The sequence below is a fragment of the Cyprinus carpio genome, chromosome A19 (genome assembly GCF_018340385.1).
Source record: "Cyprinus carpio isolate SPL01 chromosome A19, ASM1834038v1, whole genome shotgun sequence".
Taxonomy (NCBI): domain Eukaryota; kingdom Metazoa; phylum Chordata; class Actinopteri; order Cypriniformes; family Cyprinidae; genus Cyprinus; species Cyprinus carpio.
In genome coordinates, this window is record NC_056590.1 from 14,814,072 (window position 1) to 14,841,058 (window position 26,987).

Sequence of the window (26,987 nt, forward strand, 5' to 3'; positions counted from 1 at the left end):
TCCCGGACACGTCCAGGCCAGGATTTCTATATTGCTTAAAATATCCAGGTCTTATTTTCCTGTTTTCATACTTGCTGAAGTTAATGATCGAAAAGTAGTTTTGGGCAATACAGAAATCCTGGCTAGGACGTGTCTGGGAAAAAGAGGACGTATGGTCACCCTTATTTGTGCTTGCAATTTTAAGTGCTGCTTTGTGCATCTGGGACCTTTGTGTGGCACCACTAACAAATAATCTACAGCAAAACAGGGATGGGAAAGTAATGAAAAGGCCCCTACAAGAGGCCAAATGGGTTGGAAAAAGATCAGAGAAACATTAGGGCACTTTGCACATGGTCCTCAGTCACGCTGGTGACCCATAAGAAAAAACAACACTCAAAATCTACTTGGATATTAATTTGTATACAAACAGGTGCCATGATTTTCCATGTTACACAAACTGGCCCTTCAGAAGAATCTTGCAGCGGGTCGAGTTGCTATATTGAGTCACCAAGTGTCTGGACTGTGCCAAAAAATGTCCTCATCTGAATGTCAGGTTGTAGACATGCAGGCTTCCTGAAGGTTATATGCGTACTTGACTACTTGAGAAATATGAGTTGAGTGACCACAAAAATAAATCATATGGTCTTATACAAGTCCTGTTAAATTTGGCTGGGTTATGTCCTCCAGACAAGATCGGACACGTTTTTAGCAATATATGGACACTATCAAAGATATTCAGTAGGATAATTGGAGAAATATTCAATAGGATTAGGAGAAATATTAAACAACTTCATAGCAAAATAATAGCAATGCAGCAAAATTTTGACAACCAAAAATATTAGATTGAAGCAGAACAACAACCATCTAATGAAACCATTAACCTAACCAGTAAGTTTTAATTAAGAGTTTCTTTGGTGTTTTGGTTGTGTCCACATCTATTTTGTTCATACTATGTGGATAAGTTACAAGACATAAACATGTCAGCAGTGCCAATGCGTATTATATTGCAAAAGTAGCGATAATATGCAAACTTTGTTTGTTTGAAATATCGAGAGGCAGCTTGTTGCCGAAGAACTTTACTATGACTAGTTTAATTTACCTCCTGGGAACACAACATCCTGAACAGTACACCGAGATCAACTGACAAATTTGTTTTCATTTTTTTTTTTTCGGGGGAAAAACTATTATAACTATAGTCTTTAATTTCACAAAAATATCATATGGTGTGTTGCTCCTGGGAAATTCATATTTACGAGTTGGGAAATCGTAATTACAATGTTGGGTACATTCAAATGATTTGTTTGGAGGAAGATGACGATGTATCTTTTCTTCAAAAGAAATTAATCAAAATTTTATCTGCAATATTTATCTGCAAATATGAAAAATAATGTGCATCAGTATGTTTTTGCTTTTTTACGTTTTTTTTTTCAATTTATGAAGGTGCTGTAAATTAAATTGTTATATATTCTATCGTAATTGTAAAATTCTATTGTATTCTGTACATGCAACTTAGTTTTATTGAAGAGGAAAATAAAAGAATTGTATTACTTTCAATAAATTTACCATCAACACAGACATGGCATCTATTGCGTCACCAATATTTTCATAGTGACGTGCCAGTAAAAGAAAATTTTCCCAGTCATCATTACAACTTTGTGGTTGTGTTCACGTGCGTTCAACTTGTAAATACGATCTTTTTGACATGACATGAGTGCACCAAGTCCCTACAATTCATGTGTGATATTCAGATTATGCATTTGCACAAGCATCAGAAGACAAGGGCAAACTTTACATTTGATATGGATTTCAGAATTGGGCGTGGCAAAATGGCTCGATAACACACCTACGAAATTCCAATGAAGTGCCCCTTCCGCTATGTTTCACGCATGTATACAAAATTCAGTTCATGCATGTAATGTCCCAATAATTAAAAAAAAAATGTCTCTTGGAATGAAGTCCTAAACGCAACTGGAAGTCAGCCATTTTGAATTTCCTCCATGTAATTAAAGTAATTTTTGTGTCTTTTATTTAAGTCCTAAACGCAACTGGAAGTCAGCCATTTTGAATTTCAAATTTCGAAGATCTTGAGTTTTCGTTGAAGGGCGTGTCCGTGGCGGCCTGACAAATTTCGATGTTTTGCTATGGAAAATGACATTGTTGTAACTCAGCCATTCAATTTCCGATCTGTCCCAAACTTCACACGTTTGATAAGAGTCCTGGCCTGAAGACATATAAAGGCCAATATTCATCATAGTGCCACCTGTTGGATACACGGCACTTCATACATGATAAAGGAAGGGTGGAGTTATGAGGTTTGATTGACAATTTGAGGAGCTAATTGAGTTACTCCCAAGCTCTTTTAAATCCATTTCATTGGTTACATATTTGTAAAATCCACATACAGGCTTAAGGATGTTGTGAGACACAGGAGGTGTGGCTTTGGAGAGTGATTTGCAGGAAGGGTGGGATCTTATGTTTTCAAAGCTAGCTTGCTATTGCTAGCCTCTCTGAAATCACCTACCCTATCTTTAAATATATGAAAGCAAGAATGAGAGCTGTGGCGAAGTGGAAGATTCTCAGTCAATAACAACTTAAATTTCTGTTCCTCATGCAAACTTTCATATGGCTTTCCTGGAAATAGCATGCAAGACATAAAAATCACTTCCACAGTGCCTTTCTAGAAGAACAGTGTCCCTGTATATGCACCACTTAAGTGACACTAGAAATGTGTCAAAGAGACAAGCCTGAGGTCTGATTCTGCAGACATGCAAGCCAGGTTAATAGTATCTCACAAACAACTCAGAGTGGTGATGTGACTGGCCCATGTGCTGCATGTCACCTGCATGTTATAAATAGGCCCGGCAGCTGTTTTCTGATGCATTTAGCCCTGACTGGACTGGGCTACTGGATATGAGATAACAGTGGGTGGGGGTTTGTTTCCAATTCAGTTTAGCTTAGTGAACTTTGTCTGAGAGACCAACCACTATCCAGAGCGATGGAAAATCTGTAATTAATTATGGATTCATTGGGCTGTTGATCTGGAAAATACGGCATCATAAAGTTGTTGTGGTGGAAAGTACAAGATGAAGTTAACCAGGAAACATGAGATCAGAACAGAAACCTATAAGCTAACTTATTGAAGCATCCATGACTGTTTATTTGTGCATTTGTTTTTGCTGTGCTATTGAAATTCGTTTCAGGAATCATAAAATTTCAGTGGTTTTGGTGTCAGCTACTAAAATGAGGTTGTGACTAGGGCCCTTTGGTTTCCACAATGCAGAAACGCAAATGGAATCACGTACTTGCAGCATAACACAGAATGTGTTTTTTTTTTTTGTAATTTGGGTGAATTGATGGAGGGTTGGGCTGAACACTTGATCAATTTGTGATATGGACCAATGTCAGTGAATATTACACAAATGACAACTACTGAAATATAAAGTCTGTATTTTCTGTGTCTTCTGCAGTTTCATCTACTAAAAATACTCAAGTACGCATGAGGCTTATGCATGAGGCTTGTGGTGCTCTCAGCATTTGCCATGAACTTGACATCTTCAGAGCTTATCTAAAGAGTTATTTCATGAGCATTTCACCATTTAATTTGATAAAACTATTGTCAGCTACACATAGAAACTGAAAGGTCTTCATGGTAACTCATCAAAATAAAATTACTTGAAAAAGATTTGAGGAAACGGTTTGAAAAAATATGATCGTACTGCAGAATGCATTTCTTAAAGTTATATTTACAATAATAATTAGCCTATACAGTTTGTTAAAACATTATATAAAAAAAGGCATTTTAATCCATGTCTTAATTTAAAAAGTAAATCCTCTATTGTGCAAAACTTTGTTCTCCAAAAATGAAAGTTAATTTTCCATTTGATTAAATTTGAAAGAAAAATTTAAGTGTTGAAATTTTATGCATTCATTTGATTACAACTGTGCTTGATAATACATTTGTATTAAAAACAAAACAGAATTTCTGAGAAAAACAAACAAACAAAAAAACTATTATTGTTAAAATGTTTATGAATTGTTTGTTGTATTAATTCAATTGATTAAACATCCTATTCATTATTAACACTTTATTAAACCATTAAAACAAAATCCAGAAAATTGGAAAACATGGACTATGAAAAAAAAAAAGTGGATTTTACTGAACACACAAAGTCATCTCATATCCATTGGAGCTCCATGGCGGCATAACTTCATAAGCTCCATCCACTGTGATAAACAAATGAGATTTGGAGGGAATATTGTGTCCTTGTGCCACAGTCGCTGATGGGCCCTTAGGGGCAAATCTGCACCTCTATGCACCTCTACAGAGCTATGTGCCTCTCACAGGGATAGTGCAGCTGGTCTCCAATAATCTCAGATGCATGGATCACAACAGGAGGAATTTGTTCAGCTACGTGCGAGTTGTCATGATTGCGGTGCCATGAAAGCAGGAGGCCCCTTCACTTAGAGCCACTATGTATATCACACACTCCCCCGCCTGCATTAGTCTCAGGAATATTGGTTTGCATTTCATCATGTCAGCTTCAAGATCACACTCCACAGTCTGACTGAACCTGCCTAAATTGGCCTTTCACCTCTAAATCCAACCTGCACAGCAGCAGGGTTGCTCATTTAACAGAAATAACATGATGTGCCATTTTCAACATTAACAATTAAGCTCTTTTTAAGTTTCTTATTAATTCTTTCATGCATAAATGGGAATTATGAGAGCTGTTTAAGTTATTTAAATCATCCTTCTTGTGGTTAGACTACAGTTTTAAGCAGATGAACTCCCATCGTTCCATTCTTCTTCATAATGTCATCAAGTTTCGTCTTTGTTATTGTTTTGAAAATGCAACTTCGAGTGGCGACAACTTAGCCTACAAATTGTGCCTTTAAATTTTTTTTTTTTAATAAATTACTTTATTAATAAAAAAATAATAAGGTTTACAATATTTTCTAGAAATCCCTGAGAAAGTAAAGAAGCACAAAGTACTTCAGAGGATCTGGAGTTGTATTAACCCGGAACAGTGTTTTTTAGATATCACTCCTGGCATTTTGCTGCTGTAAGGACATAGACTCATTCAGATGTACCTCATGGGTCTTTTCTCACTGCTAACAGTCTTTAAACGCAGCTGAAGATGTTGAGTGGGCCCACATACAGGAAAACAGGAAGAGGCCAACAACCTCCAGGTGCCTCTGAGCAGAACAACATGTGTATGAGATAGGCGAGTGGTTTCCTTATGAAAAGATACGTTATTTAAGCAATCAACAAGTTAAGAACTGCAGGTAACATGCTGCAAACATCTGCTGTGAGCAACCTGGGCCACAAAAAAAAAAAAAAAAAACTTTGCTTTACAAACCACTCAACTTATTTTTGAATTAAGAAATTAGTGTTCATTTTTATACCATTTTCATGTTTTAGTGATAGTTTTGATGAACGTACTTAGCATTTCATCACGGCATTTTCATTTAAGTCTAGTTTATTTTGACTGAAATGACATTTGTATTCAATGAAAACAACATCAGGAGATTAATCTCATACACAGACTAGAACGTGTTGAAGTGAGACAAACTGCTAGCAAAGTGGTTCACTGGTTTTCAGCTCTTTCATCTCAAGTGGATCAATATCCAACATACCCCTTTTAATTAAAATTGGTTTACTGTCGTCATAATGTGTCTTTTTCATCATGTCTCAATTACAATTAATGCAACTATAAAACTCATCTAATGTGTCTCAAATGCAATGTTTTGTTGTATTTTCATTTGATCACAAGTTTAATTAATATAATTTGCTTTTTTTTATGCAATGTTTTGATGACTAACATTTAATCAACCATTTAAATGGAATCCATAAAAAAAAACTATTAAATTTTGGGGATAAAAAAAAAAAAAAAAAAAAAAAAAAACACTAAATTTGGGGGATAAAAAATGGATTTCATAGGACCTTAAAATTTCTTAGTGCTTTAAATCAGCATAAATTTCACATTAAACCAACCTCCACAATCCTCCGGGATCGTCTTTCACAAGAAGCTGGACAATCTGGCCTTCCTGTAAACCCCTAGGAGACCACCAGCGGTCTGGTCTGGAGGTCTGTCTGAATGCAGGAATCCGAATTCTCACAGAACTCTGAAAGGTCAGGACTGCTCAAATTTGGCAGAGCAGGGAAGGGGATCACAACACAGGAAATCCCTCATCCTGTCTCGCAAGTATTAATGAAACACACACACTTCAGTGTGCAATCAACACTGGTCAACAAGAGGACAGCATGGCCCTGCGTCAATAAATTAACACTCACACACCTGCATTATCATAGTCTGATTAACAAAGAAGTAGTAGCAGTTTTAAAGAGAGCAAGATGCTGTTTTTTTTCATGGGACATTCCCTGTCTGCAGCTGTGAGTTTTCAAACAACACACAAAGCTTACGCTGATGTCAGAGGGTTTCCTGTCTGAGAAATGCAGCTGGATCATCAGCGGCGTAAAAAATAAATAAATAAAAAAATGAAAGGAAAGACAAATACGGGGGGGGGGGAGGGGCAAACCAGTGTTTGCCAACATGAAACAAATGCTCAATAAAATTAATTAGAAATAACTTTGGCACTACCCTACAAATATTTAAATTGAATATCCTGTTTCACTTGGAAATATGATGCAAAAGATGTACAATTGACTCTGAATGCCACTTTAAGTTAACTGAAGAAAAAAGGAATCGAATTTGATCTCATTTACTTTAGTACGAAACATTTCATTCACACACATTATATAAATATTCTTTAATCAAAATTTTACACTTTCTGCACCTTTAAATGTAATGCAGCATGTGAGCTGGACTCTCCATCACGATAACGTCTGTGTTCAGTTAGTGACCCAGAATCCACCATGAGAGAGGGGAAGGGAGTCTGGGAAGTCTGTTCATTTGGTCACATCACAAATACTAAATCTTCCTGAAGGAGAGGAGACTACTGCACCGCATCAAATCATGTGGTACAGGCCTTACAATTTAGTACCTGAATTTAACATTAACATTCAATTGTGTTTTTTATCTCCAAATTTATTTTAGTAGATAGAAATGTATAATCACAAACCAGATTAAAATTATTGTGGAACATTTTATCGTTTGCTAGGCAAAAATACCCTACCGTTTAAAGGTTTAGGGATAGTGAAAAAAAAAAAAGAAACAAATAAACTCAAATAATACTTTTATCCAGCAATGAAGCATTAAATTGATCGAAAGTGACAGTAAAGACATTTATAATTTTATAAAAGGTTTCCATTTCAAATAAATTGTTTTTAACATCTATTCATCTAAGGTTTCTGAAAACCATTATCACAGTTTCCACAAAGAAATTAAGCAGCTCGACTGTTTTCAACATTGATAATAAAATGTTTCTTGAGCAGCAAATCAGCATATTATATTGATTTCTGAAGGATCATGTGACACTGAAGACTGGAGTAATGATGCTGAAAATTCAGCTTTTCATCACAGGAATAAAATAAATTTTAAAATATATTAAAACAGAAAACAGTTATTTTAAATAGTAATAATGTATAACAATATTACTGTTTTTTTTCTTCTGTATTTTTGATCAAATAAATGCACCCTTGGTGACTATAATAGACTTCTTTCAAAAACATAAAAAAAAAAAATTATTATTCATGTCTGTAGCACAAATAATGCACCCCTAATGACTGTTTTCAAACAGGTTTCCCAAACACTCTGCACATTAAACTTGGATAGAATAAAGTATTTTAGCATACAAAATGTTGCACACTTAAACTTTAAGCATGGACCTCACATTTTACATTATTGTAAGTAATTTTTTTGAAATGTTAAACTAATAGCATGATCTGTGAAGACTTTCCTGACTGAACACCAGAAGAGTTGCCTGTTTTTACAGCCTGACATGAGGGGAATGAGTTTTCCCCTCTTTTCCCACCCTGTCTCCTCGTGATTAAATCCCAGGCTTGCGTCACAGCAGGCTCGGGCAGCCACCCATAGCCCTCCACTGGATTAATTAAAAGCATTTCTATTACAACCACTTCATGGGATGAGAACAATAAGCCACTGTAAAAGAGCAATACGACATTGGGAGGTAGATCTATCCGCAGTGACTGCTTTCGTCTGTGTTTCAAGTTAATGGATGATGTAAGACAATCAAAACAACTGGTTACGTTCACTGTTGTGTAACTTCCTGTCGAGACGCCAGGCTTTTTAAATAATGTGCGATTATATATCAACAATTAAAGGTGATTTCAGTTGGCAAACTGCATTCTATACTTAATGTATGTTACACGGTTGGTTACTAGTTTTTACTTGACTTAAGTAACCAGACTATCTGACTTAAATGTTTTTGCCATTTCTGGCCACTCTTTTAATTTTTATGCACAATGAGTATGTAAAAGTCTGTGAACAGTTCATGAACACAAAGTATGATCCAAAAACTAGAACAGTGTTTTTCATTTTTTCTTTTGAATTGTTGTGATGCAACGATACAAGCTGGCTGATGTTTTTAAAACTCTATACATCCTCTTTCACATCTGCCCTTGATTCAGTCTGTTTTTCCTGAGTACAGGTGCATCTCAATGAATTAGAATGTCATGGAAAAGTTCATTTATTTCAGTAATTCAACTCAAATTGTGAAACTCATGTATTAAATAAATTCAAAGCACACAGACTGAAGTAGTTTAAGTCTTTGGTTCTTTTAATTGTGATGATTTTGGTTCACATTTAACAAAAACCCACTAATTCACTATCTCAACAAATTAGAATACTTCATAAGACCAATAAAAAAAATAATTTTTAGTGAATTGTTGGCCTTCTGGAAAGTATGTTCATTTACTGTACATGTACTCAATACTTGGTTGGGGCTCCTTTTGCTTTAATTACTGCCTCAATTCAGCGTGGCATGGAGGTGATCAGTTTGTGGCACTGCTGAGGTGGTATGGAAGAGAGTCCTAATGAATTGATATCCTTGCTGTTTTGACCACTAATGGTAAATACACTGGAGTTCAGAATGATTCATCTTTAGATGATGAACTATTAATTAACTCTCCATCTCATCACCCGAACCAGCCTGAACTCAGACCTCTCGAGACATCTGTACGGTAATGCATTTGCTGTGAGAGTCAGGGGCTGTCATGAGAACTGTCATCTTGGTTACTAAACCAAATGTATGGAACAATGGATTCATGAAGGTGAAGAGTCAGTCTGAAGCTCTGCAAATCCAAATTAAGGTTTGATATCTGATATGTGGAGTGTGTTAAGTAAATACTTCACTTACTGCACCTCAGTCCATAACTAATGCACTGAACAGCAGCAGATGCAGAAGACGGAAACCACCAGTGTTTCCTCTAGAGTCGCTATTAAGGAAAGCCACTGCTTGAATCTACAGCATCATGGCCAAAAGTGATATCATCAACTGAATTGGTCAGACAAACTCACTTTCTGACTGAATCATCTCAGATTCAGTGTTGGGAAGGTTACTTTGGAAATGTAATATGTTACAGATTACAAGTTACCCTATTTAAAATGTAATAGTAGTCTAACTTTTTTAATTACTTTATTAAAGTAATGTAACTGATTATTCTGATTACTTTTTGATTACTTTTCTAAATTTGTAATGAATGTTTATTTTCAACTGTTAATCATTTTCAAACATTTACACCATGCAGGGTTAATCTTACAGTAGTGCTCAACACTTTAGTACATTAGGCATGCAGTTATACAATAATAATATTAAAATAGCAGGCCAAATCGGCTGCCAGGCCACCGGGAATATTCCCGGTTCTCCCGATGGCCAGTCCGCGCCTGATTTCCACAGACACGCAGAACGTGCAGGATTCATATATTGTCTTTTTGCGGCTTAATATTTACAGACACTAGTCCATATCTCATTTTGATTCAAGTGTACTGACCTACTTTTGATTTATTCGTCCAAAATGTGGCATATTCCGTTGTTAGGCTATAGGAGTTCAGTTTTTATGACTGGATTCTAGAACCAGACTGTGTTTTCCGCATCGCGGAAATTATAGGGCCGTATGTCTCAGAATAGTCACTGCAATTTGGAAAAGAAATCAATTAAATCTGTATGTGGATGAATGTAAATATCCAAATGTAATCCCCTTTGTAATCGTTAACATTTTCATAAGTAACTGTAATTAAATGACACATTTTTTCTTAGTAACTGTAACTGATTACGGTTACATTTATTTTGTAATTAAATAACGTAACACCTTTAAATGTAACTAGTTACTCCCCAACACTGCTCAGATTAGACACTGGCTCACTGAACCACAGGTTATTGTCAGGCTTAAAAGACCACTAATGAGTTAGCAACGGGTCTGCAAGATATTAAAGAAAAATGATCTGTGATAACTTGTTAAACACTTGTACTGTGCTTGTCTTCTTTTCAACATGTTTTCTTTCACTTTTCTTTCTTACGATCAATCAGTTCCAAAAATACAAAATGTGTGCCAATTAAAAGAAAACAAGTTGATAAAAAGATAGAATCTAATATTTGGTAGAGCAATTTTTTATTTTTTGGAGTTTTCTGTGTGCAAGCCAGCAGGCTTTAATCCAATGCAATAACAATAAGTAGAATTTTCAGAAAAAAAATAAAAAAAATTCTCTCAGATTGAAAATGAACATTAGTGTATTAAGTATGTAATATCAATTTAAATTAAAAATATACTGAACATAATGGGCCTCATTTATCAATCTAACGTAGAAACGAGCGCAGATCTGTGCGCACAAATCAACTTACGACAGAGTTCACATGTGATTCATGAAACATTCGTATGCTGCCAATCTGATCGTACGAATGAGTGCATGTTCATGAATGTGGCGGCAGAAAACACTCGTCATTTGAACATCATGCCCCTAAAAAACACCCCGGTTTAGAAGCCTTGCCCCTAGAGTTTACGACACAGAGAAACGAAACCCAGCCAAAAAGAGGAAGTAATCTCATGAAAGAGAAATTGATCTTACTCCAAAAACACCCGTTAACCTTGTAACTGCAAACGATTAGGCTACATTAATTTATGTCAGTTATATTAAAATACTTTTAAATATAAACAGCCTATTTAGCTCCCCTCACTCTACAACAAATATTTAAAATTTAACGGTATTCAGAACAGAACAAGAATGAAAAATAAGTAGTTCTAAAATATATACTAAACTATAAAATAAAACACAAATTAAGCAATAGTGGCATTCATTATAAACAGCATACAAATGTCAATCAAAACTAAAATAGCACTGGGCTCACGAACATGTCACATACCACAGGAATCCAAATGTTTCCATTTCTGACATATTTGTAACATTTGTTAGTATAACTATTATTCATTATGTAGCCTGAACATGGCTTTTTACTTTGCGCACATTCTAATATCCGTGTAAAATCCTTCACATGCACAAAAATGTTTGTTTGGGAGCTTGGCTTTGTTTTTAAATCATGCGTTTTTAAATAAACAGTGTAACTTTTATGTTTGGTTGACTGCATTTTAGTTTGATGATGAATGGCTGAAATGTCAGGCAACGCTAGAACTAGTGTTCTTTGTGTATGTGTGAGGCGCCTGTGCGATCAGATGGATTAAATCAAATAAAGATATGAAGAAAATAAAATGCATTTAGAGTGTCACAAAAACGAGCGTAGCCTATACTTGTTCCTCAGTGGGGTTGGGGGGGGGTTGTTTTATTAATCTGTTAATTATATTATACCCTATTATATATTTTGTGTGATCCTATTTATTTTACTCCTTTTATAGACTTAATTTCTGTTTTTCTCCTTTCACAGAAGCGTTGCAGGTGCATGATGCGTCGACTGAATCCTCATGTTCTTGTTTATGCTGCTATTCGCGCATATAAAGCTAAAGCCCTGTATAAAACCAAAACAAAAGACATCCTAATCTTACTGGTTAACGATCGACTAAAAATTAACAAAATGCTGCCATTCAACAATTCTCTACCCTATTTACTATGCTGCGCGCAAGTACAGGTAACTCAAAAACTTGCGTACACGAGCTGAGACCAGACGTGAAATTTGATCGTAGCCACCACTCACGTCCATATTGATAAATTCCAAGTTTTTTCCCAATTTTCTGTCGTACGTTTATTTCGTAAATGAGGCCCAATATAACCAACAAACATGTTTCACATTCTCTCTTGAGAAATTACTGTAGCATTACATAAGTAATGTCACAAATCTGATAATGTCATTTTAACATGAAAACAAAAACTAGAAAACAATTTAAATACCACTAACTCTGCTCAAATTGGTAATATTTAGCTATATCAACCTTAGAACTTAACATCAAGAACATCTAGGTTAACAAAAGCACCTGAAACAGAGTTTACAGCTCTACCTTCATCTTATTGTTTTTCCTCATGTGGCTTGCTTTCAAGATGAGTTTGCCATGAGGACGTCACATCATCTCATGTACTACACTCACACACACCAAGTAAGTTGCGTGACTATTCTCTGCTTATTTGCATGAACCTAAAACTTTGACTTTTCCTAACTTTTTAAAGTTTTGAAATAAGAATAACACTATTCGTACTTTTGTGACACTTAGATAATTTCGATATATTCTGCAGACCAAGTTAGCCATGTAGAACAAACTCTATATCATCTAAATGCATCAAATGACTGGCCAATTATAATACGAAAACATTTTAATCTTAGTTAATTTAGTTATTGTTTGTGGCATTTATTAAAATGGTAGCCAATTATAATACGAAAACATCTGGGGAAGGGGATCATGTTGAAAACAGTGACAAGTCACACAGAGTTCTAGTTCTCTTTGCGAACAGAACACAACTAAGGTAGGCAACGAGTGATCAGAGCAACACTAAACACTTCTAGCACAAGTGAGAGCACATCAGTAGGAGCTCTGGAGCACACGGCTTAATAACTCCCCCGCTGCGAAAATCTAAACCCAAGTTATGTTTACTTGGCAACAGCTGAAATTTGCTGGCAGCTCCATGTTTGAGAATGTACTGTTTGTTACGTAAAGGATGCGGGATGTTCTTACAGTTATCTTAGAAGAAACTGAATTAGGTTTATGCACGTTGTAAATTCACATCTGTGCGTGCACATCTAAAAAAGTTGATTGGTCAAAAATGAGGACTGAAATGCAATTTAACAATTTAACAATTAATAAATGAATAACTCATATTTCTGTTTTACTTTAGATCTGGGAAGCTACACTAAAGCCTTACTATATGGTTATTTATTATTTATTTGTTATCTTAAAACCGTAATTTAGTTTTCTAATTACATGTTCTTGGAAATTGTTTGAGGAATGTATAAGCAGAAATCAATCCACTTCCAATTAGGTACACATTTCCCTAACTAGTTCTCTTTGGATGGGCAGATGACCAATAATTAAGCGCACAATGGAAGTCCATCATTCCACATGATGAATAAAGTGCCAGTCGGCCAGAGAGAGTGTTTAATTGATTTGCGTGATGTTATTTGTTTGTGTGAAATTGGATGTGCCCACAGTTCAATACATCTGCGTGTGCCGAACACATGTGCACTCGCAAGAATACTTGCTTCAGTGAGCTAAGAGAGTTGTCACACACAAATCAACACCAGACAACCCACCTGGACCACCAAACCCACTTCAGCTTTTGAGTCAGCAACTAAAACTGAGAATAACAGCGAGAAACCGTCATCTGTAGACATTTTAAGAGTCTTTTGCTTATGCACAATGCATTGTTCACAAGAATGGATGGATGCAATGTCAATATGAGTTAACATTAATGATATTTCTAGTCGGTCTGATTTAAGATATACTAGGATTTCAAGGCTATTTTAATTGCTATGCATCTTAAATGTTCTGCACCACAAAAGTTGCATCTAATAAACCCATAAATGAGGAACATCTGGAACATCTAAATCACCTGCGGCTAAATGTAAGTCGGCATACACCCTGGCACACTGTGTGTGGCTAACAACTGTTTATCAAACAGATAATTGCATGACCCGAATCCAGTTTGGGTCAAGTGCTAGCTGATGCCCATCAACTTTGGCACATACTTCAAAGCCGGAGATAGGAGCATGTTTATTCATTTTCATTTTGCAGGGGCTGGTAACTATCAAAGTCCCAAACCTAGAGAGAATACACAAAGATTTTTCGGATACGATTAGGCTTAAAGAGCTCTGTGACTCCTGCCCTCGCCTAAAACCACCTTTGGTGCTCTAGGAAGGAGCTCCACGTGACTTTCCTTTCATGTAAGAAGTTAGTGCCTGGTCATAGTCATCCAGCTTGGCAGATGTGATCTAAATTTCCATGGCACCCCACAACCTCGCGGTCAAGTTTTATAGACAGGGCAAGCAAAATTCCCAAGGAATCGAACAAAAGGGGAGCCCCATATAGCTGAAACCGCACTGCAAAAAGAGCAGTCGGCTGACATCTCAAGGAATCCTGTACGTCACTGAGAGTGCAGAAACAGCTCTTTCTGGCACACGAACTGAAGGTCATGTGGAAGTATTTATTTCAGGCTCGGGACCCTCTTGGGGAAAGCTCTGCAGGATTCTTGGTCCTGAGAATTTGCTGGTCTTTCTCGTACCACATAAGAGATTCACTGCCGAGGATGAAAAACACAATGTGCAAAGCAGATAAAAATACCACATGCATCGCTCATAGGCTGGGAGTGTTGTGATGTACTTCTCAAGAAAACAGCTGATTTTCTTCTGTAAAAACAGCTTCGCTACCAGTCTTTAAGGTAAAACATGTGAGAGAGGGCATGACGAATGAAAAGGATCTCGAAAAGTCATTTTCAATTGAAAAACTAGCAAACAAATATATATATATATATATATATATATATATATACATACATATATACACTACCGGTCGAAATTTTGGGATCAGTAATACTTGAAATGTTTTTTTTTAAAGAAGTCTCATGTTCATCAAGGCATTTATTTGATCAAAATACAGAAAAAAAAAAAAAGAAACAGTAATCTTGCAAAATGTTATTACAATAAAAAATAATGGTTTTCTATTTTAATATCATTTAAAATCTAATTTATTTCTAGTAATCTTGCAAAATGTTTTTACAATTTTATTTTATGATTTATTTATAATTTTAAAAAATTGTCTTCTTTTTAATTTTTATTCATCAAAGAATCCTGAAAAAAAGTATCACAGATTCCAAAAAAAAAATAGTAAGCAGCACAACAGTTTCCAGCACTGATAATAAATCAGCATATTAGAATGATTTCTGAAGGATCTTGTGACACTGAAGACTGGAGTAATGATGCTGAAAATTCAGCTTTGCATCACAGGAATAAATTAGATTTTAATGCATAAACAGAAAAACGTTACTTTACATCATAATAAAACTTCACAATATTACATTTTTTCCTGTTTTTTTTTTTTTATCAAATAAATGTAGCCTTGATGAGCATAAGAAACTCTTGTAAAAAACAAAAAAAATAATTCTGATCCCAAACTTTTGACCGGTAGTGTATATTAAAAACAAATATTATATCAAATATTGTAAAGTAACACCCCACCTGAATTGAAATGACACCTATCCCCATTCTCAAAATACAACCATCGAAGTCAAATGTGTCAGATGACTTCTGTAAGCAAAGTGAATTGTGAATGACCTGAAGGGTGTCTTACTTTCCCCATCAATCACGTCAGCTTGACTCAACACAAACACACTGACAATGCATACCAAAAAAAACATGTCATCACTCAATAACATAAGGAATTAGCTTGTCACAATAAAGTAAAAAAGACTTATATAACCGGCACAAATCCTAAAATATGAATCTATGATGCGGGAGACTTGGCTGAAATACACAGGTTACTAACCAGATGCTGCTAAAGATAAAAATACTTTATTCTTCAAGATTATTCCATTTACAATTATGCTAAAATACATAAGCTTTATGGAGGAAAAAAAATGATACGACTCGTTCATTTCCGTTTTTTTTTAAACATTTTTTCCTCACATGTACTTTAAACAGAAGCTTGAACGAAACAGAGACGAGGACAGAAAATGACAAGACGTCGCCCTAAACCGTGGAAACTGTCAATAATCATAATTTAACCTCGTTTTAATAGGAAAACAGTGTATAGTCATTGTTATTTTAGTAAAATCCTGTAACATTTGGTTTATTCCAGTACCCCCTGACAACATACCACAAAATGCCACGTTAAGCACGTTTAAAACACAGACAGATATTTACGCAAATCATACTTTACATCTACACTAATGCAAGTAAAATAACCGAAAACTAGACTGATAACAATGCTAACCATGATTTCCGACAGAAAGCCGGTTTGGGCAACACCCTCAGCCACACAATCCGCTTAAATGCTCATCATACACGGCTCTCTGGTCCTTTACAATGTCTGTTTTCATCAGTTTTGTCTATCTAACACGGCTTTATTAAAATAGATTGCGAAAGACTGCGCCTTCATTTTACTTACCGAAAGGTTCCCGCAAATAATCTGGAGTGCCTGAGTGACTCGCCATGCGATCGTAGTGATGTCTGATTCGCGAGCGAATCGTTCTGTTCGACATGTTCTTTTCCATGAATCAAACGAACCGATTCGCAAATCCAAATGATTCAACCCGATCAATTTGCTTGAGTTCCACTATGACTTGATAACGCTTGATTCATCGAATTAATGAACGAACCACTAAAACTTTTAAACTAAGATTTGTTGCTTAAAATTGGGCGAAAACAATATTATATATGCTAATAGTTGCCGAAAAGCAGCAGCTCAAAAATGTTAAAAGATAAATGCTACTTACAGTGCCACTGGAGTCTATAGCTAGTCTATTTGATTAAGTCTATGATTTTTTTACACTATATTTTGTGTCAGACCATAGTGCAAATAAAATAAACTTTTTATAGCATTTTATTTTACTAACCTTTAATAACTTTTTTCTTATTATTTAAATTGTTATATCTAACTGTTAATTAGAAAAATGCTCCAATTAACAGAGAGCGCGGTGAAATGTAAACACAAAGCCATTGCCTAAATGATGTCACATCACTAAAAATATGACATAGAAGAATCACCTGACCTAAATAAACAAAATATAAGAGCATTCCAAAAACTTACCCTAACCTGTATCAACATGTTCTCTGATTCTGTTGTTGTATCTGACTTAAAACGAATGAATTAAAATGAAGTGTTCAAAGGAATCGATTCCGTGAAATGAATCGAACTGCCCAGCACCCGCCACATGTTCTGTCGTCAGGTGGCGGGTCATGACGCAGAATGAGATTGTGGGAGGAGCTCCGTTCGCTCCGCCCACATTCTCCTTCTGCTTCATGACCCGCCACATGACGACAGCGCCAGATAGGTCCAGGGTAAACTCTAAAGCGGGATTTCAAAAATCTTTGTCACACGAATCACTGTTTGACATTTCTAAATATTCATGCATTTAATGCATATACTGCTAGTGATTTTATCAGATGCTTTATCTAAAAATCCTGAATGATTCAGAAGTATCAAATCATCAAAATGGCAAGAAACACACATTTTGTAAAGAAGAATAAACAGGACCTGTCTGGGGAAGATGAATTTATCTCATTAGTTCAACAACTGCAGACATTAAAGAAAACTGAAGTTATTGTGATTCGTGAATATATTATTGTGATTCGTGAATATTCGTGAAATACAGATTGCAGCACTGATTAAAAAAGTCTAGATTACTGCTGAAAATAAATTAAGCAAAGCATAAGTTGAACTAAAGGTCGTAACGATTTAAACGATTGACAACCTTGTTAAAGGGACCCTTTAGCACTTAAGTAATGCATTTGCATGTTTGCTCTGCATGTGAATTCATGTCTCATGACTAAAACCACTGGAATGCTGGGAATTCCCAGTTTTGATCCAGATTGAATCAAACTGGTCTGTTTTGTTTGCTAAGAAAGAACTCTCATTGTTTAAGCCTTGAGTTCAGAGAAATGTTTTTACCAATGTATGGACCTCTTGCTTATTTATTTAGATAAAATATATATATATTACATATACAACAATTATTTAATAAAATATGTATTTATTGGTTTATTTAAATATTATTAATAATTGTTTCATAACTGTATATTTGGGTTTTATTAACATATTTAGGAGTTTACACGTACATTTATTCTCCAGCTTCAAACTTACAGCATATCAAACTTGTAAATGTTACAATATTAAATATAGAAAGCCAATGGGACTGTGATGCCCACCCACGTTAACACCTCCATCAATTATGTAAAAGAAACATTAATGAGGAAGGGCCATACATCTTCTATAGCTGATGTGCTTCATATATAGGCCACAAACTACACAACAGATCCTCGTCATCGCTTCAGCTGTTCTCAGAGATGCAGCGAGAGCGAAGAACCCCAATTAACCTCCCTCTCTCTCTCTCTCTCTCTCTCTCTCTCTCTCTCTCTCTCTCTCTCTTTCTCTCTCTTTCTCTCTCTCTCTCTCTCTCTAACAGTTGGGATCCATGCTGCTGCTCATATGGAATATATGAAATACACCCAAAACCCACGGATGTTAAGTTTATAAATGTAAATATCAAAATCTTCTTCCTAAAAAGATATCTGGCCATATTAAGCAAATACTAGCTTTAATAACTAAATGAAAGGCATATTTACTGTGTTATCTGTTGATTTGTTTTGCCGGTATTAACTTAGTTAAATGTGATGATCACTTAAAGAGGTTGTGAACTGACTCGTTAGCACTTACTGTATGAAGTGTTGTATAGACACATCAATGTCACGTGTGAACTCATGTCTAATGACTATAAACACTGTAATGTTGGAAACTCACAGTTTTGAGCCAGATTGAATCAATTGGTTTATTTCTCTGTTAACTAGTGAAAAAGCTTCTTGTATTGCTCTACAAATGATTAAGCTACAAAGCAACTTTTGGTTTACATAATTATTTCAGCTTATAAAAACACCTTGAGTTTTAGAAATGTGCTATATGTGTAAATTTCAGAACAAGAAAAAAGAACTGTGTGAAAACATACAGGTACATTAAGAGAAAACCTATAAACTCAAAGAATATAATAGAAATTACACTACACCACTAAAGCATCAGATTCCATTTATGAATATGTTTACCAGCTATGTATTTATTTTAAACTAAACAACTAGAATGTCATTATTTAATAAAATAATAAATATTTATAAAATACTTAACACACTTTCTTGAGTTGCATTACTAATTGAAGCAAATCAGAAACATGTCAATGTTTTAGTTTTCTTGTGACTTGTTTTTGTCTATTCAGTTAATGAATGCATTGAGGATATTTGTGGATGGGGATAAAAATAGGCCTTAATAATAATATCAAAGTCTGTTTATCATCTTTAAATCATATCAAACATCTGTTGTGTAAATATATATTTGTATTCTTCTTCTTCCTGGCTATTTAATAAGAATGTCTCCTTCATTCTTTACAGGTGACTATAAATCCAGAGTGCCCAAATGCAAACGCAACTTTTGGAAAGTGGATGATAGTAAAATCACCCCAAAGATACTGCGGCGACACTTCAGCCGTTTGCTCGATGTTTTTCCTGACTTTTATGAAACCATGGAAATTTTCTCTGTGAGGAATGCGACCTGCAAACGTTTCGAGGCAGAAAAGAAGTTTACCAGCCCGTTTTCCATAGAGTCACTTCTGCAGCGGGAGAGCAGGGCCCCCGTGAGGCACAGACCGGTACTTTGTGCAACAAGGAGCCTGGAAAACGCGTTTGTGGGCCTCGCACATGGAGACCGCGGTCTGGCGTGCAAGAGGAAACCATGGGACTGGCCCCATCAGACTGCATACGCCGATTTCAGTGGATCATTTTCACACTTTTCTTTTCCTACTTACAGTTTGGGCCAAATTGACGGATGCTGTCCCTCCGGTGGACCCTCCAAGAAGATGTGCTCAGTCTCTGAACTGTCCTATAATTGTACAGCACCTGAGAGCATTAGGCAGTTCAACTCAAATGTTGTGACCTGGGCCTATATGTAAAACAGCACTTAGCATTCACATACTTTTCTTAGTGTACATATCTTTCTGATTTACTCTGTATTGTTGAAAATATCTGACAACTGCTTATTTGCCAAATAAATCACCAGTTTGTTTCTAATTTGAAGCGTTGGGTGGTGTGTGTGAGTAGATTACATGTTGTTGTTTTCAAACCCAATAATTTATTCCATTCAGACACAAAGACGAGATGATTCAAATAAAATTTATTGACCTCCAGCTTCCAGCAGTCAATATGCATGCAGATACAGGCTTCAGTCAAAATGATTTTTTTTGTTTTTCAAAGTTTCCCAACCTTTTCTTACAAAACTGCGTGCACCTTAAATAATTAGTTCTGCAGCGTACAAACCACAAAAATACCAGTTTTACATTATCAAATACTGCACATAGAAAACATTTACAAAGCACAAGTATAAAATTACAGCTTCCCCATACAGCTCTTTACCATTCTGTTTTTCCTAAACAGCAGCGCACTGTCTGCTCAAATCATTTTCTAAAAGTTTTGGGGGCCACTCTTACTCTGATAAATCTTTGACCGTGCTCTCTCAAAGTGCAAGACTTGACCGGGTTACATATAGTGGATGCAACTGGGCATCGCTTTCAAAGTAGCTACGTTTAACGTGAAAGTTGAAAACCTCTGTCTGCGAAGGTGAGCATGTTCCAACAGTGTCTTGTGCTGTTCACAATGTCATGAATAATATGAATGGCTGATTTATGGCAACAACAAAAGAGCTGCTAACAGCTTTGCTACATGGATGAGAAAACGGACTACAAATGGCCTTCTTTACATATCTGAAATAAATTAAGTCCAACCCAAAAGTACAATAAATTCAAGGTTGGAATCATATAATATGAATGGGATAAAATACATCTTTTCTTTTATTCAATGTCCTAGTTAAGTGTGATCACAAAAAAAAAAAAAAAAAAAAAAAAAAAAATCAAGCCTAAATTTGAAAAAAATAAACACAGACATGTTGCAAAGAAAATACCATGCTTACTTTCTCCAGATCATTTTACAAATCTCAATGAAATAAATGTAAATGACTAAAACAGGCATGCACCGAATGTTACATTTGACCTATAGGCACAACTGATATCTGATATCAATCTTAGTTTTCCATTAGCTCAAATCAATAGTGATAGCAAACAGATTGATCTAGAAACCAGGGATGTTGTGCTCATGTAAGCCTTTAAACATCAACACATACCGGGTAAAGATGTTCTGTCACTCAGACACTGTAAAACAAATATGTTTTATAATACAACCAGATGAAATATTTAATACATACATTCAAGTTAGAGATACTTTAGTATCTATAATAATATCAAAGCAAAACACTCACGGAACACATCTAAGCCTGATGATAATCTCTCAAGTAAGGCAATAAACAAGTCATCGCCTTTCATCCAACAAATAACTCTGTAAGATCATTCATTTTACAAAAATAAGATAAACGCCCAATATATCCTCATTATATTTGTTCACAAACGTAACAAAAAACAGTATTAGGGGTTCATAAAAAGACTTCACAAGGGTTTAAAGGAACAGTTTGTTTGTTTCATCATCAGATTTGGATTAATGTAGCATTGCATCACTTGCTCACCAGTGGATCCTCTGCATTGAATGGGTGCCGTCAGAATGAGAGTCCAAACAGATGATAAAAACATAATCCACACAACTCCAGTCCATCAGTTTATGTCTTGTGAGAGCTGAAAGCTGCATGTTTGTAAGAAACAAATCCGTCATTATGACGTTTAAACCATTACTTTGGCTAAAATATGAGTCCTCTTTGTCTCGTCTGAATCAGGAGAGAAATATGCCCATATCAAGCACAGTTTACAAGTGAAAAGAGTCCAGAACAGATTTAAAAAAATATGTGGGTGGATTGTAATGTGCGAAGACAACAGAAGGTGAACCTTTTCACTGGAGGAAACGTTATGGATTTTGGACTCACATTTTGGCAACGATTTAAAGTTAATTAAAGTCTTAATGATAAATTTCTTTCTGATAACACACAGCACTTTACAAGTCATTAACCGGTGGACTGGAGTGGTGTGGATTACTTGTGGATTATTGTGATGTTTTTATCAGCTGTTTGGACTCTCATTCTGACGGCACCCATTCACTGCAACGGATCCATTGGTGAACAAGTGATGCAATGCTAAAATTCTCCAAATCTGTTCACATGAAAAAACAAACTCATCTACATCTTGGATGGCCTGGGCTGAGTACATGTTCATTTTGGGTGAACTATTCCTTTAAATGGCCCAGACAGATGTAAAGGGATTACATTCCTATTTGAAATTAAAGCAATCTCTCAACATTTATATAATTTATATACATCATACAATACCTGACGAAGCAAAATCTTATAAAATGAATGATCAAATTCACGCATCATTCTCAGTTTTACAATCTACTGTCCATTTCTGAATGCAAATAAAAAAGTAAGCATGAATACCAGGTTGACCACTCCCAACTGTTTCCACACAGAAACGCTCTTTCAGGTTTATTCAGCTTACATCATCACACTGATATTGATCTGTATTCAGTGTACTAAAGATCATTCTCCAGTCAGGCTGGTGTCACCTTACACTCACACACAAACTGTGCATGCCATAAAACTGCCAAAAAAAAACATCTGACTTCACTATGTATAACTAAAAAGCATGAAGTGGTCTCGCATATAAAAGCATGAAGTAGTTCAACACGAGCATTTAAATGAACCAGATGCCAGCCACTTTTTTCTGGTATCTTATTCAGATGTTACAACATTATACTCAAAGATTTGTACAGATTATCAGAACATCACAGAAGCATTTGACAGCTTTATCGGATTACTGTCAGAACAAAACAGATCCGATCGTTCTCATTCCATGTTAAAATAGCAAAACGCATCCAAACCACAGAAATCTGGAAGCGGCAAATCTAGATTTTTATTTTTATTTTTTTTATGTCAGTGTTGCATTTGGTTTAGCTATGGACTGCAACAGACTACATCCATCCACTACACCTGAAAAAATAGAGCAGTACAGTACTAATATTCATGCATTCAGACTCAAACTTTTCATTTTGCAAAAATGCAAGACCAGTTAGATTTTGTAACCACTTCACTGTACAGTAAAGGGACACTTATATTATCCCAAATTCCCAAGTACGTAAAATCACATAGAAAAAATATCAATAGTCATTTTATATGTGTTTACTAAGGACAAACATTCAGCTGCAAATACAATTTGTTTTCAGTACAGTAATACAATTCCATCTTAAATTAGAATTAAGAAATCATTTTTTGTTCCTAATTTAATGTACAGACATTTGTCTGTTAGTGGAAAAGAGAAAGGTGCAACACAATCAAACTTGTGCAAATAAAAAAGAAGCAAGACGTGTATGTGAAGGATAGTGAAATAGATGTGAAAGAGACTCATTTTGATGGGCTGGAAAGTAAAATATTCTAAATATGTCAAATCTGTGATGATTGGCATGGGTGAAATACAATAATTTACCATTTCAGATGAAAATAAGAAAGTGTAAAGTCCCATTTTTTGGTCCAATTTATACTTCTGGCCTTTTCAGAAACAATTAAAATGCAAATATATTTAATGTGCATGACATGTCTTCTGATTCAGCAGTTTTTGTAATTATGCACAAAATAAAACTTTCAAATATCTTTAAAGATTCTTTGTGAAGCAAAAACAATTACATGAACAGGGAAAAGATTTTAAATAAAGACAAACAATGACCATATTTTTCTCAGGATTTAAAGATAAATCTCTGTATGCAAACATGACCATTCATTGCGATATTTAAGTGTTTTATAGTATCAACATCTTACCAAATGCATTGAAACGTGTGCATTTAAAGTGCACTGATGGAATGGGCTAGGATAATTAAAACAATAAAGAAAAAAAATGATATTTTGAAAGTATGGAATGTGAGGCACACTTTCCTGAACAACCAGAAAAATGGTCAGATTTTGTGCTGCATGTACATCTTAATTAGAGCAGCGTTGAGATTGGCAGATAGAAAAAAAATGCATGTAAAAAACACATTAATAAAATACTTCAAACATTGATGTGATACAAAATGATAAATCAGATGAAACGTTTTGCTGATCATCTCATAATCTGCCCTTAAAAGTAGATCTATCTACACAATCATGATGCAAACCAGAGAATCAAACAATATTTAGAGATTGTGCGCTTCCATCAAAGAAAGTTTGAACAGACTGAATTATACTAATGTCTTTAATGATTTGGAAAGGATTTAGAAATTAATAATGTTCTGGTTTTTACTGATACTGTCACATATGAATCATATTATATGTGTTGCCATCACCTCTGCAGACTAATTTGACATGAATAAAATGATGAACTGGTACAGAGATATTGTGATGTGTACGGTACCTTCTGATATATTCAGAGGAGCTATGAAAACAAATCTAGGAGGCTGACAGGAGTGGGATGAATACTTAGATTTTTACCTACAGTGCTGCTTTCCATCCACAAGTCTCCATAACACCAAAGATTGGATGAAGAAACCATCTAGAGCCACTCAGCTTCAGAGACGAAGCTAAAGAAGACTGCTGATTGGACAGAAGTAGTCACAATGGCAAAATTCAAAGACAAAAAAACTAAATAAAACAAAAGTGTTCAGGAGTTTACAGAATATAATTTGTTCTGGACTTCAAGATCCTGTTGAGAGAGCGAACCCATCACCAGTCCTCATATTGTTGTGTGTGTGTGTGTGTGTGTGTGTGTGTGTTTTGTTCAGCGTGACCTCCTGAGAGTAACAGGAAATGGGAAAGGCCTTTAACAGTTCCAAATGCTGGTAGAAAGAAACCCAAAACTACTTGAAGCGGTAAAGTCTAATGCGGCTCCAACTTCCCAGAAATCTTCGGTACTTGCTACAAGAAAAGTTCTCTTGCTTGCCAGCGGACACCGTTCGGCGTATCCCACAATGCAGCTGTGTATGAGGGTTGCTGGTTTAACAGGACAGTTGGTTCTCCTTCGGAGGGTTCAAGTCCCTCGGACTACGTCTGCAGCTCGGTGCAGATTGTGTTGTTCAGACAAAAAGTGAGAATGAAACATTAGCAAAATAAATAACCTACCATCTATAAGTCGAAGTAATTTTAAAGGCAAGCTTAAAATAGCACTTTATATATTTTGCTCAACAAGGGTTGCGAGTTAACGTGCAGAACGCAGTCGATAAATACATGAACACAAATATCGATCTATATATTTAATTATTCACTTCTCTGGAAAGAAAAAAAATACGCTACTTTATGCGATAGGAATCGTGTGCATTTCTAATAAATAACCTGACATGTGGAATAAAGCCCTGCCCTTTGAAAGTTTAATCGTGTATGTAGTCTAGAGGTGCGATCACATTTAATGCTGCGCTGCGAAATTTTGCAGGTGAATTCCAGTCATTTCTATAGGAATCCATGCGATTTGGAGTTTTGCGTTAAAAGTCCCAAAGCAGATTTCGTTCATCTTCAAGTTGGTCAGGTGCAATCGCTGCACTAAAAGTTGCTTGGTTTGAAAGTGACTTCATACATCGCTACACTATAAACAATGGAAAATGATTTTTTTTGCCAACGAAATTTCGGCTAAATTTCGCTAATGTGACCGCACCTTTTTTTCTAATATGTCTTTGTTTTTTGCATCTCGTCTAAGTCACTGACTCTGCTACATATCCATACTCAATAACATAACACTACAGATAATAAGAATTGCTTTGGTTTTTAAAAAATAAAACTTTGATTGGGTTTGGCATAGAGAAATGACTGACCCTTGAGGGTCTGGAAACTACTAGTCTTGGAGAACCCATTCTGCTTCCTGTGTGACGTGACGTCAACACGAATGCTACATTGTCAAGAACATTTCTCAGCAGGTTTATCAGTAAATGCCCCTACTGGTTGACCTCTGGAAAATGGATCTGCATGTAACTAGCCATGACTGATTCTTGACTACCCTACAACTGCATGTTGCTGGTTACACCCATATCCATCTGTGAGGCTGTGTGTGTTATATGTGTCACGCCTGATTTGTATCCAACTCTTAATATCTGTATCAGTAAAGAGGAGCGTTCCAGCCCCGGGCGAGTTGGCTGCATCTATCAGATTGTGTGTTCATGCGTTTGGGGTCGTGGCAGGGTATATTGAACAAACATACACACACAGAGATTTGGAATGGGGTGTGGACGTGTCTAGGTGCACGAGGGGCTGGTGGCGCTCTCGAGAGAGGACTGGGAGAGTTGGCGCGTCAGGGGGCCGATGCTGGGGTCTGCCAGAGAGGAGGTGGGGAAGAGCTTGTACCAGCCGCCCACCATCGATGTCAGGTCTAGATCATCCAGGAGGATCTGAGCCATTCCCATGAAACACTTGCTGTCCATGCGGCCGTAATCGCCCCACACGATCACCTGGGCAGGTTAAAGGTTACAAATGAAGGATCAGCATGTGGAGAGGTTTGATATTCAGCGGCCCCAAATATAGCACTTGGTTTGATTAGAGTTTCTTATGTAATGCAATGACATTCAAGCATTTTTATGTGTGTCTTAACCCTTAATCACTGTTTGGGGTCATTTTGACCCCACTGGACTTTTCCTTCATTTTTTAAAAGTGTTACCTTCATCTCAGGGGCATGAAACTCTGTGACTTTTCCTAAATAATCTAACTAAACATGCACAAAAAAACTGGGCTTGATTTGGTTGTTCTAAAGGTGTGTAAAAAAAAATTTACCATTTAAGGTGTTTGGGGTCAAAATGACCCCACATTGAAAATGAATGGGAAAATGAAAAAAAAAAAAATACTTTTTTCATTTTGTTTGTCAAAAAAATAAAAGTAAATCCATTATAAATCTGAAAATTTCTACATATAAACCAAGGTCTGGTCCTGGATCATAAATAAAAAGTAGAACGAACTTTCTGTGTAATACACACATGCACACACACACACACACAAACACACAAATGTTGTGTGACTGCAACAG

General features: G+C 35.8%; 2 protein-coding genes across 3 annotated transcripts in view; both read right to left on the reverse strand.

Moving 5' to 3' along the window:
* Nucleotides 1–17,176, reverse strand: part of ptp4a3a (protein tyrosine phosphatase 4A3a) — a 30,064-nt gene extending 12,888 nt beyond the window's left edge. The window contains exon 1 of one of the 2 annotated variants that reach the window (XM_042776715.1): nt 17,078–17,176. The gene's annotated coding sequence lies outside the window, so the exon portion shown is untranslated. Of the gene's footprint in view, nt 1–16,435; nt 16,570–17,077 lie in introns of those variants that run through there. The other variant, XM_042776713.1, reaches the window with a different exon arrangement.
* A 5,731-nt stretch (nt 17,177–22,907) lies between these two features.
* Nucleotides 22,908–26,987, reverse strand: part of LOC109111694 (regulating synaptic membrane exocytosis protein 3-like) — an 82,408-nt gene continuing 78,328 nt past the window's right edge. The window contains exon 7 of the mRNA XM_019124661.2: nt 22,908–26,418. Within this exon, the coding sequence (XP_018980206.1) occupies nt 26,206–26,418 (213 nt within the window). The 3' untranslated portion in view covers nt 22,908–26,205. The remainder of the gene's footprint in view (nt 26,419–26,987) is intronic.